The following is a 14,973-nucleotide window of genomic DNA, read 5'->3' as shown; positions in this document are numbered from 1 at the left end:
TAACTATCAAAGAAATATTCACAGAAAAGATTTCGGAGGTAGGGCAGTTTTTAGATCACTGTATATCCATGAGTGCCACAGAGTGCAGAAGTTAGTTCAGGTAGGGGTGTAAGATGAGGACAAACAAAAAGAGAATCAGCACATTTCTGGGTTACGGAGGGGATGAGATGAGGAAAAAGAAATACAGCATGATGGCTAGGAGTGCAGATTTTAGTGTTAAGAGCTCTTGTTCAAGACTGTGCTCTACCACTATGGCATGACTCTGAGCATGCTGTTCAACTAGGCCTCAGTTTCATCAACTTAAAAAGGGATAATAATATAAGGAAATGGCTTAGTATAGTGGCATATTGAAAACACTAAAAAATCAGGTATTATTATGGGAAGATTCAATATTGTAAGTGTATCAATTCTTCCCCTCAAATTGTTCATAAATGTCATTACACTTAAAATTTCACTGAGGTTTTTTGTTTTTAACAAATTGCTTCTAAATTTTACTTGAAAAATGGGTATGTAAAATAAATTCTGAAAGAGAATAAGAGAAACTTGCATCACCAATATCAAAACTTGCTGGAAGAGACTAGTATAATTCAACATCTAATAACGGTGCAGGAAGAGGTGGAAATGAATAGCACAGACAGTCTTCAAATAGACCTAAATATCCATGATAATGTAGTACAACATAAACATAGTATGTGCCACAAATTAACATGGGGAAGCATGCATTATTCAATAAACAGCATTGGGATAACTGGCATTCCACTTGGGAACAAACATGTAGATTGTTTCTATCATTTCTTGCAAGGAAAAATCTTTCTAGCGAAGGACTGGAAGATGAAAGGTTATAAAAGACCAACAGTTTTGACCACATATAACAAAATTTCTGTAAGGCAAAGGACACGTATAAATACACTTACCGAGCTTAATAGGGGGTTTTAATTTATTTACTGTCATTTCTTAACTTATATGCTTGGTCCTACTTTTATTTATTTTTGAGACAGGGTCTTGCTCTGTTGCCCAGACTGAGTGCAGTGGCACAATCACGGCTTACTGCAGCCTAGACCTTCTGGGCTGAGGCAATCCTCCCATCTCAGTCCCTTGAGTAGCTGGAATCACAGGCGTGGGCCTGGCTAATTTATTTATTTTTTTGTAGCGATAAGGTCCCACTACCACACACCTCAGCCTCCCAAAGTGCTGGGATTACATGCCTGAGCCACAGTGCCTGGCCTTGTCTTCATTTCATATTGAACTTTTCTCTTTGTTTTTTTTATTACACCATATGGATTACGTCTTCTTTACTCTTTTCCCTGTAGGTTTGATTTTTGCCCAATAATACATCTTAATGAAAAAAATTTACACATACACTCAAATATAATCTTCCAAAACAAGAATTAATTATATTTACAACACAATTCCATCTATACATGGCTGCTACAAGCTTTTACCTCTTCTCTCTCACCCAAGGTTTGTTCAACATAACCTGAAAACTTAATTTTTAAAAGTCATCATGCTTGTTCTCTTCAAAGAGTAATTCTGGATACTGGCCTTGTTTTTAACCACAGTTATAAGATTTAGCTATGTTAAATGAGTATTGATGGCCATGGCCTTTCCTTTTACACTGTAACCACCCCATTGTTAAGTTCTTGATTTTTTTTTTTTTTTTTTTTTTAAGACGGAGTCTCGCTCTGTCACCCAGGCTGGAATGCAGTGGTGCAATCTCGGCTCACTGCAACCTCCGCCTCCCAGGTTCATGCCATTCTCCTGCCTCAGCCTCCCGAGTAGCTGGCAGGACTACAGGTGCCTGCCACCATCCCCGGCTAATTTTTTGTATTTTTAGTAGAGACAGGGTTTCATCGTGTTAGCCAGGATGGTCTTGATCTCCTGGCCTCGTGATCCACCTGCCTTGGCCTCCTAAAGTGCTGGGATTACAGGCGTAAGCCACCGTGCCCGGCCAAGTTCTTGAATAATTTTTTAACCCCCAGAAAGGTATCTACATATTGTCTATGTCCTTTTGTACATGAATGACAATTGAAGAAGCTATAGTATTCAGACATAAATATTTTCCCTTTTAATACTCTGTAGATAATGCTCCACTTTATTATTCAGCCTTTGGTATAAGCAAAGAGAAGTCTGAAATTAGCCTGATTTTTGTTCCCGTGTAACTTTTTTGCCTTTGTGTATTTGTAGGATTTTTTACCTTATTCTTAAAATTTGCGGCCAGGCGCGGTGGCTCACGCCTGTAATCCCAGCACTTTGGGAGGCTGAGGCGGACGGATCACGAGGTCAGGAGATTGAGACCATCCTGGCTAACATGGTGAAACTCCGTCTCTACTAAAAATACAAAAAATTAGCTGGGCGTGGTGGCAGGCACCTGTAGTCCCAGCTACTCGGGAGGCTGAGGCAGGAGAACGGCGTGAACCCGGGAGGCAGAGCTTGCACTGAGCCGAGACGGGTGCCAGCCTGGGTGACAGAGCGAGACTCAGTGTCAAAAAAAAGAAAAAAAAATTGCAAGTTAAACCAGGCTTTGGTTGAATGGTCCTAACTTTTAAAAACTTTTGCCCATCACTTGATCCTTTTGACCCTTCTACTTGAATTTCTGACTTTCTAAATCTTGTTATTTTCTCTTTAGTTCCCAATCTAACTCCCTTTCTAGTTAAAAATTAGGAAATGGTGCTTTTCATTTTTGTAGAATCTATCCGAATCCCAGATTTTTCCCTTTCTGGTGGTACTGCTTGTTCTATTTTCAATGATCCTCCTGAATCTACCTGAGAACTTAAATCAGCAATTCCTTAAAAATTTCTCTTGTTTCTTGCTGTACATTTACTTAACAGGTGGCATGTGGCCTGACTTACAGCCTTGATGTTTGCTTACCCTCTGTCTGGAACACTTTCTCCTTTCTACATGGTATACTACTTTTTTTTTTTTTTTTGGAGATGGAGTCTCACTCTGTTGCCTAGGCTGGAGTGCAGTGGCGATCTCAGCTCACTGCAAGCTCCACTTCCCAGGTTCACGCCATTCCCCTGCCTCAGCCTCCTGAGTAGCTGGGACTACAGGCGCCCGTCACCGCACCTGGCTAATTTTTTGTATTTTTAGTAGAGATGGGGTTTCACCGTGGTCTCTATCTCCTGACCTCGTGATCCGCCTGCTTCGGCCTCCCAAAGTGCTGGGATTCCAGGCGTGAGCCACAGCGCCCGGCCTACATGGTATACTTCACCTTTCAGGAATGCCTTCTTAGGCCTTTCTTGACCACTCTCTTTGAAACTGCAGTAACTGGTAACTATACCATCCTGACTTACACTGTCCCTTCCTTTCTTTGCTTTACTTTCCTCTTTAGCACTTATTACCACTTACTATCTCATATATTTTACTTATTTATTAGCTTTATTCTGTTTAATAGACAGTTTAGATACATGAGTTTGGCATTATTTAACTATTTTCTGGATAAAAATTTCAAAAAACAAAAAAAATCCTGTTTTCATCAATGAGGTGGGGGGAAGAATATGATAGAAAAGATGTCCGCTCTTCTCAAGTTAATTTATAAGTTTAGTGCAAGCCCAATTAAAAAAATCTATGGACTTCTGGGTATATATCCAAAAAAACTGAAAGCAGGACTTGAATAGACATTTTTATTTTTATAAACCCATGTTCACACACCATTATTCATAACAGCCAAAGGATGGAAGTAACCTGTGTCCAACGACACTAAAAATTAGCTTTAGAAAAAAACAAACAACCCCATCAACAGGTGGGCGAAGGATATGAACAGACACTTCTCAAAAGAAGACATTTATGCAGCCAAAAGACCAATGAAAAAATGCTCATCACTGGCCATCAGAGAAATGCAAATCAAAACCACAATGAGATACCATCTCACACCAGTTGGAATGGCCATCATTAAAAAGTCAGGAAACAACAGGTGCTGGAGAGGATGTGGAGAAACACGAACACTTTTACACTGTTGGTGGGACTGTAAACTAGTTCAACCATTGTGGAAGACAGTGTAGCAATTCCTCAGGGATCTAGAACTAGAAATACCATTTGACCCAGCCATCCCATTACAGGGTATGTACCCAAAGGATTATAAATCATGCTGCTACAAAGACACATGCACACATATGTTTATTGCGGCACTATTCACATAGCAAAGACTTGGAACCAACTCAGATGTCCATCAATGATAGACTGGATTAAGAAAATGTGGCACATACACACCATGGAATACTATGCAGCCATAAAAATGATGAGTTCACGTCCTTTATAGGGACATGGATGAAGCTGGAAACCATCCTTCTCAGCAAACTATCTCAAGGACAAAAAACCAAACACCACATGTTCTCACTCACAGGTGGGAATTGAACAATGAGAACACATGGACACAGGAAGGGGAACATCACACACCGGGGCCTGTTGTGGGGTTGGGGGAGGGATAGCATTAGGAGATACACCTAATGCTGAATGACGAGTTAATGGGTGCAGCACACCAACATGGCACATGTATACCTATGTAACAAACTTGCACGTTGTGCACATGTACCCTAAAAAAGTATAATTAAAAGAAAAAGAAAATTAGCTTGATTTCTGTGGCATATACATACACAGTGGAATATTACTCGGCCTTAAAAAGGAAGGAAATTCTGATACATGCTGCAACACAGATAAACCCTGAGGACTATGCTAAGTGAAATAAGCCAGTCACAAAACAAATACTGTATTATTTCACTTAAATGAGGTATCTAGTCAAATGCACAGAGACAGAAAGCAGAATGATGACTACCAGGGACTGAGGGGAGGGAGAAATGGGGAGTTGTTGTTGAATGGGTATAGAGTCTCAGTTTTGCAAGATAAAAAAGTTCTGAAGACTGGTTGCACAAAAATGTGAATATACCTAACACAGTAGATTGTATAGTTAAAAACGTAAATTTTATGTTATGTGTATTTTAACACAATTAAAACAAAAACCTATGGAATTTTTTTCAGAGAGCCTTACAAAGTACTCCTAGAAAAGGAAATGAGGGCCAATAAAGCTTTGGAATAATAATAACGGGAAACTGGCCTAATCAGATTCCAAATATAATGTGAACGTATAATAATTAAAATAATGTGATAATAAGGCTAGAATCAACAATTCTGTATGGGTAAGAATTTAGTATTATGATTAAGGACGACATCACAATTTAGACAGGAAAGACTTATTTCAAATAATGTGGGGCCAATTAGCTGATTTTTAATTTATTGTTTTTAAGTTACTGTCACATCTATACCAAAATACATTCCAGATCAACTAAAACAAAATTATTTTCATGCATCCCATTGTCCTTTTATTATTATTTTTGCCTTTCTTACAGTTTAAGATTTTGGCAGTTCTCACTTTACATTTTATTAACCAACTGGCTGACATTTGCACAATAATGTTGCTTTGGAATTCAAATAATCTTGTAGAGAATTTGAGAGTCAATAAACGGAAAGTGTAAGTACATCCCATCTTAAGAAAAATCTGACCGGGTGTGGTGGCTCACGCCTGTAATCCCAGCACTTTGGGAGGCTGAGGCAGGTGGATCATGAGGTCAGGAGATTGAGACTAGTGTGGCCAACATGGTGAAACCCCGCCTCTACTAAAAATACAAAAAAACTAGCTGGGCTTGGTGGCACACGCCTGTAGTCCCAGCTACTCTGGAGGCTGAGGCAGGAGAATTGCCTGAACCCAGGAGACAGAGGTTGCAGTAAGCAGAGATGGTGCTGCTGCACTCCAACCTGGGCGACAGAGCAAAACTCTGTCTCCAAAAAAAAAAAAAAATCCATAAAACAAAGCATTCATCTAAATAGCAGGCTTTCTGGTATTTTTAAAGTATCTGATTTACAAGTTTCAAACGTTTTGTTAACTTTATCCACTATTATAAATGTGGCCACGGAACTGATATACACTACAGTATGCCACTGCAAGTCTGAAGGGGTTTTAGTCACCAATACGCTTGGACCCTACTGGCATCTGAGTTGTATTTTTCAAATACTTCAAGTTTTCCATTTTAAGTTACTAAGTCAATATGCTATGCCAAGTCAAGTGACTGCTATGATGAAACAGTTTTTAACTGAACACGTTTGGGTTTATAAAACCCCTTTCACAGATGGCATTGTAGCAGAATGACTCCCCAAAACATTCCCAGAACCTATGAACATGTTACATAGCAAAGAGACTTTGCAAATGTCATTGAAATTATGGACCTCAACATCAGGAAATTATCCTGGAATATCTGGGTGGGTCTCAATTACCTGGGCTCTTAAAAACAGAAAACTTTTTGTGGCTGGAGGTAGGACAGATGTGGAGGCAAGTGAAGTCAGAGATATTTGAAGCGTAAGGATTCCACACCATTGCCGGTCTGAAGATGGAGGACTGGAGGACACTTGAAGCAACTGAGAAAGGATCCCAGCTGACAGCAGCAAGGAATGAGACCTCAGGCCTACAAACAGAAGCAACTGAATTCTGTTGATCTGAATGAGCTTGGAAGCAGATGTGCCCCAGAGCCTAACACCTTGACTTTGGGCTTGTGAAGACTATAGCAGAGAACTGGGCAAACCCACCTGGTCTTCTGATTTACGTAAGTGTGAGACGATAAATTGGTGTTGTTTTAAACCACTAAGTTTTTGGCAACTTGTTATTGCGGCAATAGAAAACAAATGTACGTATGTATGGAAACTGAATTCTTTTCTCATACATACTAGCTTCCCCCACCCCCCTCCCCCCAAAAAAGAAAAGAGGACAATGCCATAAATAATGTAGGAGGGCAGATGTACAATTGTCCTTCTGCTTAGCTAGACTCATGGGTCACTATTTGCCCAAGAAGCATATTGATACAAGTAAATTAAGGTAAATTCCTTACCGTTTAAAAAAAAAGATGGATGACCTGCTCCTATTATTCCTATTAACTAGTTAATTTATGTTAAAATTCAGGAACTGACAATGTTTTCGGAAAGATTATCTCCCAAAGAGTAATTAAGATCCAACTTCAAGAAATAAACTCATTAAAAACATTTCCTCAGTCTAGTCCCATAGTGTTTTAAGTTTTGTCAAAGAAAAATGTTTGATTTTTTTCTGTCCCATTCCTATAATCCTCCCCTTCCCTTCATCTGGACACCCTAGTCCAACAATCAAAGCTAAAATCTAGCAATGCACTTAAGCAAAGGTACAAGAAAAAAAACACCAGAAATAGGTATTTGGCACAAAGAGGAGGATCACATGATCTTTTCATGCCATTTAAGTACTGGCAACTCTCCTAATAAAAACTGGCTAAAGCCCCACTCATTCAGCGGATATTTCTAGAACACCGTCTAGTGACAGGCCCTGTTCTAGACACTGGTAATAGTATGGCGCTATTGGAGAACTTACAGTCTGGTGGGATGCACAGGATAATATATGCAGTAAAGGAGACATGCACAAAGTACAACTAGGGCATAGTAGTTCACTCAAGTTTGAGGAATAAAGACTAAGCTACAGCCAGAAGGAGCAAGCAGGAGGTTGCAGGTGATCAATGTTGGACAAGGCCACTCCAGACAGAAGGAAGGGCATGCATAAAGATATGGGGATGTGATATAGCCTGTTTGGACAGCTAAAAAATTTCACTGTGTGAGAATAAAGGGTGTTATATAGAAGAGGGAAATGGACCTTTAACTGTCAGCCAGGGGCCACATCATAAAGTGCATTACACTTTATCCTGGTTATGTTTCAGAAAGGTTACTTTGGTAATAGAATGGAGGGAGGATTAAAACGAAGTAATACTAGAGATTGAAACTCGTAAGGACGCCATTATATGAATAGAGATGAGGGCCTGAACTTGAGAAGCATTAGTGGAAATGGGGATAAAGTAACCAATTTAAACAATATCCAGAAAGTAAAATATGTGACAGACATCATAGGTTCCCATCAAATTGCCATTTCCAACTTTTTGCCTTCCTCACCCACAACTCACCATAAAGGTTAGAAACACCAGATATCCACTTACTCAGCTTCATCACAGTTGCACACAAGCCAATTCTAGATAATCTCTTGGGGGAAGGTGTGGCTCTGGTAAGTTTTTCCTTTCTATTAAAAGAACAGAGGTGCATGTAGAAAATGACCCTATCTTCTTCCATCTTCCTTCACATACTGCTGACTGAGGATACTATTTGGTGCTATGGCAGTTACTTTACAACTACAAGAGGACAAACCAAGGGCAAAAGCTAACGTGCTAAGGATGGTAGAGTAAAAGGATGGAAAGTCCTGGTTCTTGATGGCACAGCTGAGCTGGTGAACTAATCCAGGGCCTGTTTATCTCTGGACTTAAGTATCCTTCCAGCTTAAGCCACTGACTCTCAAGCTCTCTGTTGCTTTCAGACAGAATCAACCAAACTACAACAAAGAGACAGGGCCTGCTGACTGACTGTGAAGGGTTTATAATAAAGAAGAATTTAAGTTTACTCCCAGGTTTCCGGTTTGGGAAACTACAACAAAAGTGGTGGCTTTTTGGGCAGTGGCATGGGGCAAGAGGGAAGAATGTGCGGTGTGGACAGGGGGAAAGTGAAGAAGTTTATTCCTGGACACGCTGATTTGAGATACGAAGGAATCATTTAGGTGGGATGTGTGATTCTGGAACTTGTTCAAAAAGTCTGAATTAGATCTGCAGATGTATGAGAAATCGGATCTATCACATCTGCCTGATCTTACACTCTGTTGGAGGAGTCTAATGGAGATAGACGTCAAAAGAACAGAGTCCAGACAAAAATGTCCTTATTTGAAGTGTCCTAGAAAGTGGTTCTTTTCTATTCTTTAAAGACTTAGAAGATGTATAGGTACTATTTTATAATAAAATTGGTACAGGCTGGGCACAGTGACTCACGCCTATAATCCCAGAACTTTGGGAGGCTGAGGCGGGCGGATCACTTGAGGACAGGAATTTGAGAAAAGCCTAGCCAACTGGTGAAACCCACCTCTACAAAAATACAAAAATTAGCCGGGCATGATGGCAGGTGCCTGTAATCCCAGCTACTTGGCAGGCTGAGGCGGAAGAATCCCTTGAACCTGGGAGGCAGAGGTTGCTGTGAGCCGAGATCGCACCACTGCACTCCAGCCTGGGTGACAGAGTGAGAAAATAAACAAATAAAATAAATAAATAAATAAAATTGGTAGAAACTTGTTAACACAATGAATTTACAAACATCATCAAATACCTGCATATTTTTATTTTATAAAAATTCATTAGTCAGGATAACCTGAAAAGCACAAAATCTGGATCTATGAAAAATGAAGACTGTTAAAATGACTACATCAGAGATTTGTCTCGGTATTTGAAACTAATCTGAGTCACCTGCTTTGCTATGCGTGCCAGTCAATTAGGAATATGTGAACAAGCTCATTCCCACGACTCGGAAAGTAGCTCCAGGACATTTTTATTGGTGGTAGATTACTCCAAAGTACACAGAGGAACATAATCACTGAGAAGGCAGCAAGCAACAATTTAGGAACACTATGCATGATTAAGTAACCTTTTGAGGATCACACTCTTCTTCCATGAGAAGGAAGTTAATACTGGTGACCCCAATAGAATTATTTTCATGCATACGGCAGAGTTACGGAAGAAAAGAAATGATCCGCAGCTGCCCAATCCAGAGAATAGGAAAAATACAATCAGAGCTGGAATGGGTGACAATCTAACAGACATAAGGACACATGGCAAGAGGTCCCTATAACCATGATTATAAGGGCATCCCTAAGGTTGATTTTCATATTTACAGAGTTTGAACCAGACAGCTGATGTACTAGGCCTATACAGACAACAGCAACCCTCATCCAAAGCATCTCTGATGAATAGGAAGAATTACCAAAGATAAAAGGTATTTACCCTTGGCATCAAGCAAAAATGTTTCAAAAACCAAAACTGACTTGAGAAAAATCCGTATAACAGACCAAAATTTGTATCTCAATCTAAACAACTGATCACACTGTTCCCCTCCATGAAAACCTTAAATGGTTCTGCTGGCTCAAGGAGCCCCCTCAGCCCTTCACCCAAGCCGGCAACTCATCTGACTAATGAAGCTCTAATCAAACTTTCAGTTTTGTCTCCTTTCATTTATGCTATACTCTAGTTATACTGGACCAGCTGATAGTTCCCAAGTCCCACCTGTGCTTTCCCTATTCCTACCATTTTGTTCATGCCAATTATTCTCTGCCCTTGTGGATGCTACCCATTCTTCAAGTTTCATACCTTTGATTTTTCAGCATTCCCTGATCCTACAACTACATATAGTCTCCTCCTTTGCATCCTTGTCTGCTCTTATCAAAACCATGCTATTCTGTCTTGAATTGTTACCACTGTTGTGTATCTCCTCTACAATACTCTAAATTCCCTAAAGAAGAAAGGACAGTTAACTCATCCTTGTGGCTTCTACCAGGTCAAAAATAATAAGTAATGGTAGCTTGCTGAATTAGTGACATAAAACACTCAAAGCCCTCAAAAGAACATACAAGATCAAGTTTATTAAAAGTCTAATAATTCAACTATTTATCATTCCGATAAACATTCATATGCTTCATCTCCTGTTCATAGGCAAAAGCAATATAAAGACATAAGTGCAGGAATTAGTAGAGAAGATAGTGAATCAGATTTTGGTCTACAAATTCTAGATTATATTTTTAGTTATTTAGGCAGATCGCTTACTCTCTCCCCTGTCTGCTGCTTCTGTAACTACCTATTTTACAAACTTGATGTGAAGAATAAGATCTTGTTAATTAGTCAATATTTTAACATCATTCAGAACAGTCCTCCCTTCGAAAATACTGAATACCATCTCTAGCTTTTCCCAATCGACCACAATTAGCAAAGATTTTCCTGTATCACAGAATGCCTGAAGTGTAAAGAAGCCCACTATATGCCAAAAAATGCATTTTCGTTTTCATATAAAAGGTAAAACTCTCTTCCTCTATTCTCACAAATTCTTTTAGGCTCTGAAACCATGGTTTCTGGCCACTGTATACTCCTAATTTATAAACGAGTTTGTTTAATAATCTAGGAGAAAAGGCACACTGTGATCTCAAGAGCAGAATATATTCTGAAAGACAGTAATAGCCTTCATGAATAAAAAACAAACCAAATTCAGATTGGGGGAGTGTGCACAGAAAAAGTAAAAGGGCAATAAGAGTCTTGAAAGATAAAGGTGTTCAGCTGAACACAGTTTAAATCTAGAGAATTATTTCTCAACCAGTGACACAGGCCAAAGAACTTACAAAGCGCCATGGTTTTCTAGGATCTTTTGTTTGGCTTATTCTTCACTTCAACTTTTTCTGTTCTGTTCCACTTTTCTCAGCATGTTAACTCATCCCCTTTCATCTCCAGGCTCACATCAGCATTCAACAGAGGACTCATCTCAAGTGGCAGGCAGTTCCTACACCCTTCTGACACAATTCCCAGATATGGCATGAGAAATCCCACTCTACCCAAGATATAATAACACTGTCAATTTAGAAACTTATAAATAATACAAGGGAATACAAAGTTTAGAACTGTATAAGACTCTTGGCCTGTAGTATTTCTGCTCTCCTGCATCTTTAAGCCAACAAAAATAACGACGGGCAATTTTTCATTTGTCAGTCAACTTACAAGGAATTTTAAGCACTGCAGTCAGAGGTAGTAATCCATTCTACAGAACAAAAACCCATCAACCCAAAGCGAGCAATCACACCCAAACATGCATCTAACTGCGACGACAACTCTCTACCGGGTGCTTTTTTCTGGGGGCATTTCACTGCAAAAATCAGGCAAACCAGTTCTTGGACTCGATTCTGCGTGCTTGCCATACTCCAAAGTTAGATGATACGATAAACAACTTCTTCCCTTCCCTCTCCTGTGGTCACGTCACCTGTTGCATCACCTGGAAAGTGGTCTTCAGGGTGTAGGAAAGGAGCACCACCAGGATCTCTAAATAATTCAGCTGGGCTATTTTCTTGATAAATGTTAGCCTCATTCATATTTTAACGAGGTTGCCTTTAACACACAAGGAAAGGGTGTGTTGGCTCCTGTTCACCTTTGAAGAGATTCTAGCACAGGCACCCGAAAGCTGTGACTTTCTGGACTTGGAGGGGCTTGGGAGTTTTTGAAGACGTAGTCATGGAGAGAGATGTACAGTTCGGCAGAAGCAGAGGAGCTGGGAGCGCAGGCGGTCGGGACGGGGTCCTGGGGCAGCCCCGGGGGCCGGCAAGTGGGGTTGGAAACGCAACGGAAGCTTTGCCGAAAGGACACTGCTCGTCGGCCAAGGGGTCGGGCCCAGAGCCGGGGTCGGGGCCAAGCTGAGCGGATGGGAGAGGTTCAAGCCCACCCGAGCTTTGGCCAAAACCCTCGGGCTGACTGGGTTCACCGGAGCGTCGACGAGTGCGAGGATTAAAAAATAACAATACTCCCTCCTTTACCCCCGGCTTCCCCCGAGAACTAGGCTGGAGGCGGAGACGCGAGGCAGGAAGCGCCTGGGGCCGGGGTCCGAGCCCGACCCGCGAGAGGAAGCCGGCCTGGGCCGGGGCTCGGGGCCGCCAGGGGCCGCACTCACCATGTCGTACACGTTGAGCACCACTAACTGGTTAGCCCCCATCCTCCTCCCCGCGGCCGCCGCCTCGTCCTCAAGCCGCTCCGTCTCCGCGGGGCCGGAGGCCGCTCTCACCCCCGCTGGCGCTTCAGGGGGCCTGAGCCGGGCACTAAGCGTACAGCCCGGCCCGCGGCAGCCGGGGCGGAAGCATCGGGCAGCCGAGCCGCTCGCGGGCGCTGCCGACAGGAGCCTCTGTGCGGACGGGGCCGGACCGTTGGCGGCCCGCTCCGGATGAGGTACCTCCCCTAGGCGGCAGACACGTGGGGAAAGGCGGGGCTTGAGCAAGGGGCGGGCGCCAGGCGCCCCGGGGGCGGGGCCGGCCCGGCGCCAGGACTGAGCCCGCCTGCGCTCTGGCTCTCGGCCGGCGCACCTCGGGACCTAAAATGGCGGCAGTTTCGGCGCCTCCGCGTCCTGGAGGACCTGGGACCCATGAAGACTACAGTTCCCAGCATGCAGTGAGGATTCCCCTTGCTACTATAAGTGCAGAGGGGGGAGTCTCAGCAGCCCTTCGACTACAACTCCCTGCATGCCGCGGGGGCCCCGGTCCTACCAGACCAGGCCTCCCCGGGAGACTACAGCTCCCAGCATGCAGTGCTTTAGAGCTGCGGCAGATCCCTTGCGGTCCGCGGGCGGCGGAATCTTCTACCTTCGTTCACCCTCTCATCGCCGGTGCTGCTGCTGTTAGTAGTTCATGTCGCGTTGAGCTCGATGAAGCCAACGAAATGTGGCAAAAGACCAGAGTGATGACCCTAAGTTTTCCAAATCCCTCCTCACTTTTTATTTGGCAAGGGGAGGGGGTGGGGAAATAGAGGAAGACGAGTTACTGGTGTGGGATGAGGTGTAACGTGCATCCAGTTAATCCTCAATGTGGAATTTACATTTTGTGAAACTATCCTGCTGAGATGGGAAGGGTACAGTAACCGTAGCTTAGCACAATCCTGGGACGTAGTATGCAGCTCTGCATTAATTCAACAAATGTTTGTTGTGTGCTTCCTATGTGCCAGGCAGTGTTGTAGGCCCTCGGGAATGCCGTGATAAACAGGAACAGGGACAAACAAAATATTACTGGTATGTGCTTTGCAGAAATGTAAGTAAGGTGAAGTCATTGTTAAATTGGCTGCACGGGGAAGATCGCTGTAATGAGTTTTAAGCTGAAATAAGAATTGCAAAGCGAGTTCCGCAAATATGAGGGGGAGGAGTATTTCAGTCAAAGGGAACAAATGCGAATATCTGAGGCATGAAGGAGTTTTCTGTATTCAAGGAAACAAAAGATCACTGTTGCTGGGACACAATAGGCAAGGAGTCGACGGTATTAGATGAGCTGGGCAGGTAGGCAGAGGCCAGATCCCGGAAGGATTTTAAAATTCGTAACAGGTTGTATTTTAAATGAAGCCATAAGTTTGGACCAGGGAGTGAAATGAGTGTGCGTGTGTTTAAAAATGATTACTTGGGTTGCTGTGTGGAAAATGGATTTCAGAGGCAAAGGACGTGGAAATAGGGAGATGAGTGTGGCAGATTGTAAAAATAGCCACAAATTGTTTCCAGTCTCCCAAATTACACTCCTTGGTGGTGTCTCCTCCCACTGACTGCACTGGACTGTGACTGCTTTGGACATGGGACATTAACATCATGGAAGCAGAGGCTTAAAAAACACTTGTGAGTTGGGGCTTGCCCTCTTGCTGAACTTGGGAGTCTTGTGACCACCATCTTAGGAATGAGTGTGGGCTAGCCTGATGGATGATGAGGGACACATGGTCAAGTCACGGCCCACATCCAGTTGACAACCAACCAACTGCGAACATGTGAAGCTCTCCCGTACTGTCCTTCCCTGGCCACAACCACATTGATCGGATGAACTGACCAGCCAACCCACAGAATGTGAGAAATAATGTTTTAAGTCACAAAGTTTTGGAGGTGGTTATGTGGCGAAAGTTAATTGAGTCCACCAATTGGATGCTGTTCCAGAAGTGCATGCCAGAAAGTGGCTTCGTTGTTGCTGATAGTGGCGGAGACTGAAATAATTAGAGTTTAAATATTTTGGAGTAAAATCTGTGGAACTTGCTAATGGGTTAGATGTTGAGTTGGTTAGGGAGAGAAGATTCAAGAATAACTTCTAGATTTTTGACTTGGGCAACTGAGTGGATAGTCCTGGCATTTATAAGATGTGAAACATTTTGGGGAGGAGCAGGCTGAGGGAGGGAAATCAAGAGTTATGGTTTGGTCATGCTAAGTTGGAGATGCCTTTTAGACATCCATGACTGCCAAGTAGTAGACATTTGAATAAACTGGAGTCGTGGCCATTGCAGACTTGGGGCTTGGTTGGATGACCTAGGAATATGTGTAGCTAAAAAGAAGTGGGCCAAGAACAAAGCTCTA

At 42.5% G+C, this 14,973-nt stretch overlaps 1 protein-coding gene across 2 annotated transcripts in view; it reads right to left on the bottom strand.

Moving 5' to 3' along the window:
- DESI2 (desumoylating isopeptidase 2) overlaps positions 1–12,863 on the bottom strand; it is a 57,479-nt gene extending 44,616 nt beyond the window's left edge. Inside the window, exon 1 of one of the 2 annotated variants that reach the window (XM_055233584.2) lies at positions 12,562–12,863. In XM_055233584.2, coding sequence (XP_055089559.1) covers positions 12,562–12,603 — 42 coding nt within the window. In that variant the 5' untranslated portion in view covers positions 12,604–12,863. The remainder of the gene's footprint in view (positions 1–12,561) is intronic. The other variant, XM_063613555.1, reaches the window with a different exon arrangement.
- Positions 12,864–14,973: the final 2,110 nt, after the last annotated feature.

This window comes from Symphalangus syndactylus, chromosome 19, assembly GCF_028878055.3.
Source record: "Symphalangus syndactylus isolate Jambi chromosome 19, NHGRI_mSymSyn1-v2.1_pri, whole genome shotgun sequence".
Taxonomy (NCBI): domain Eukaryota; kingdom Metazoa; phylum Chordata; class Mammalia; order Primates; family Hylobatidae; genus Symphalangus; species Symphalangus syndactylus.
The sequence above is the reverse complement of the archived record's forward strand: the minus strand, read 5'-3'. Positions and strand labels throughout refer to the sequence as shown.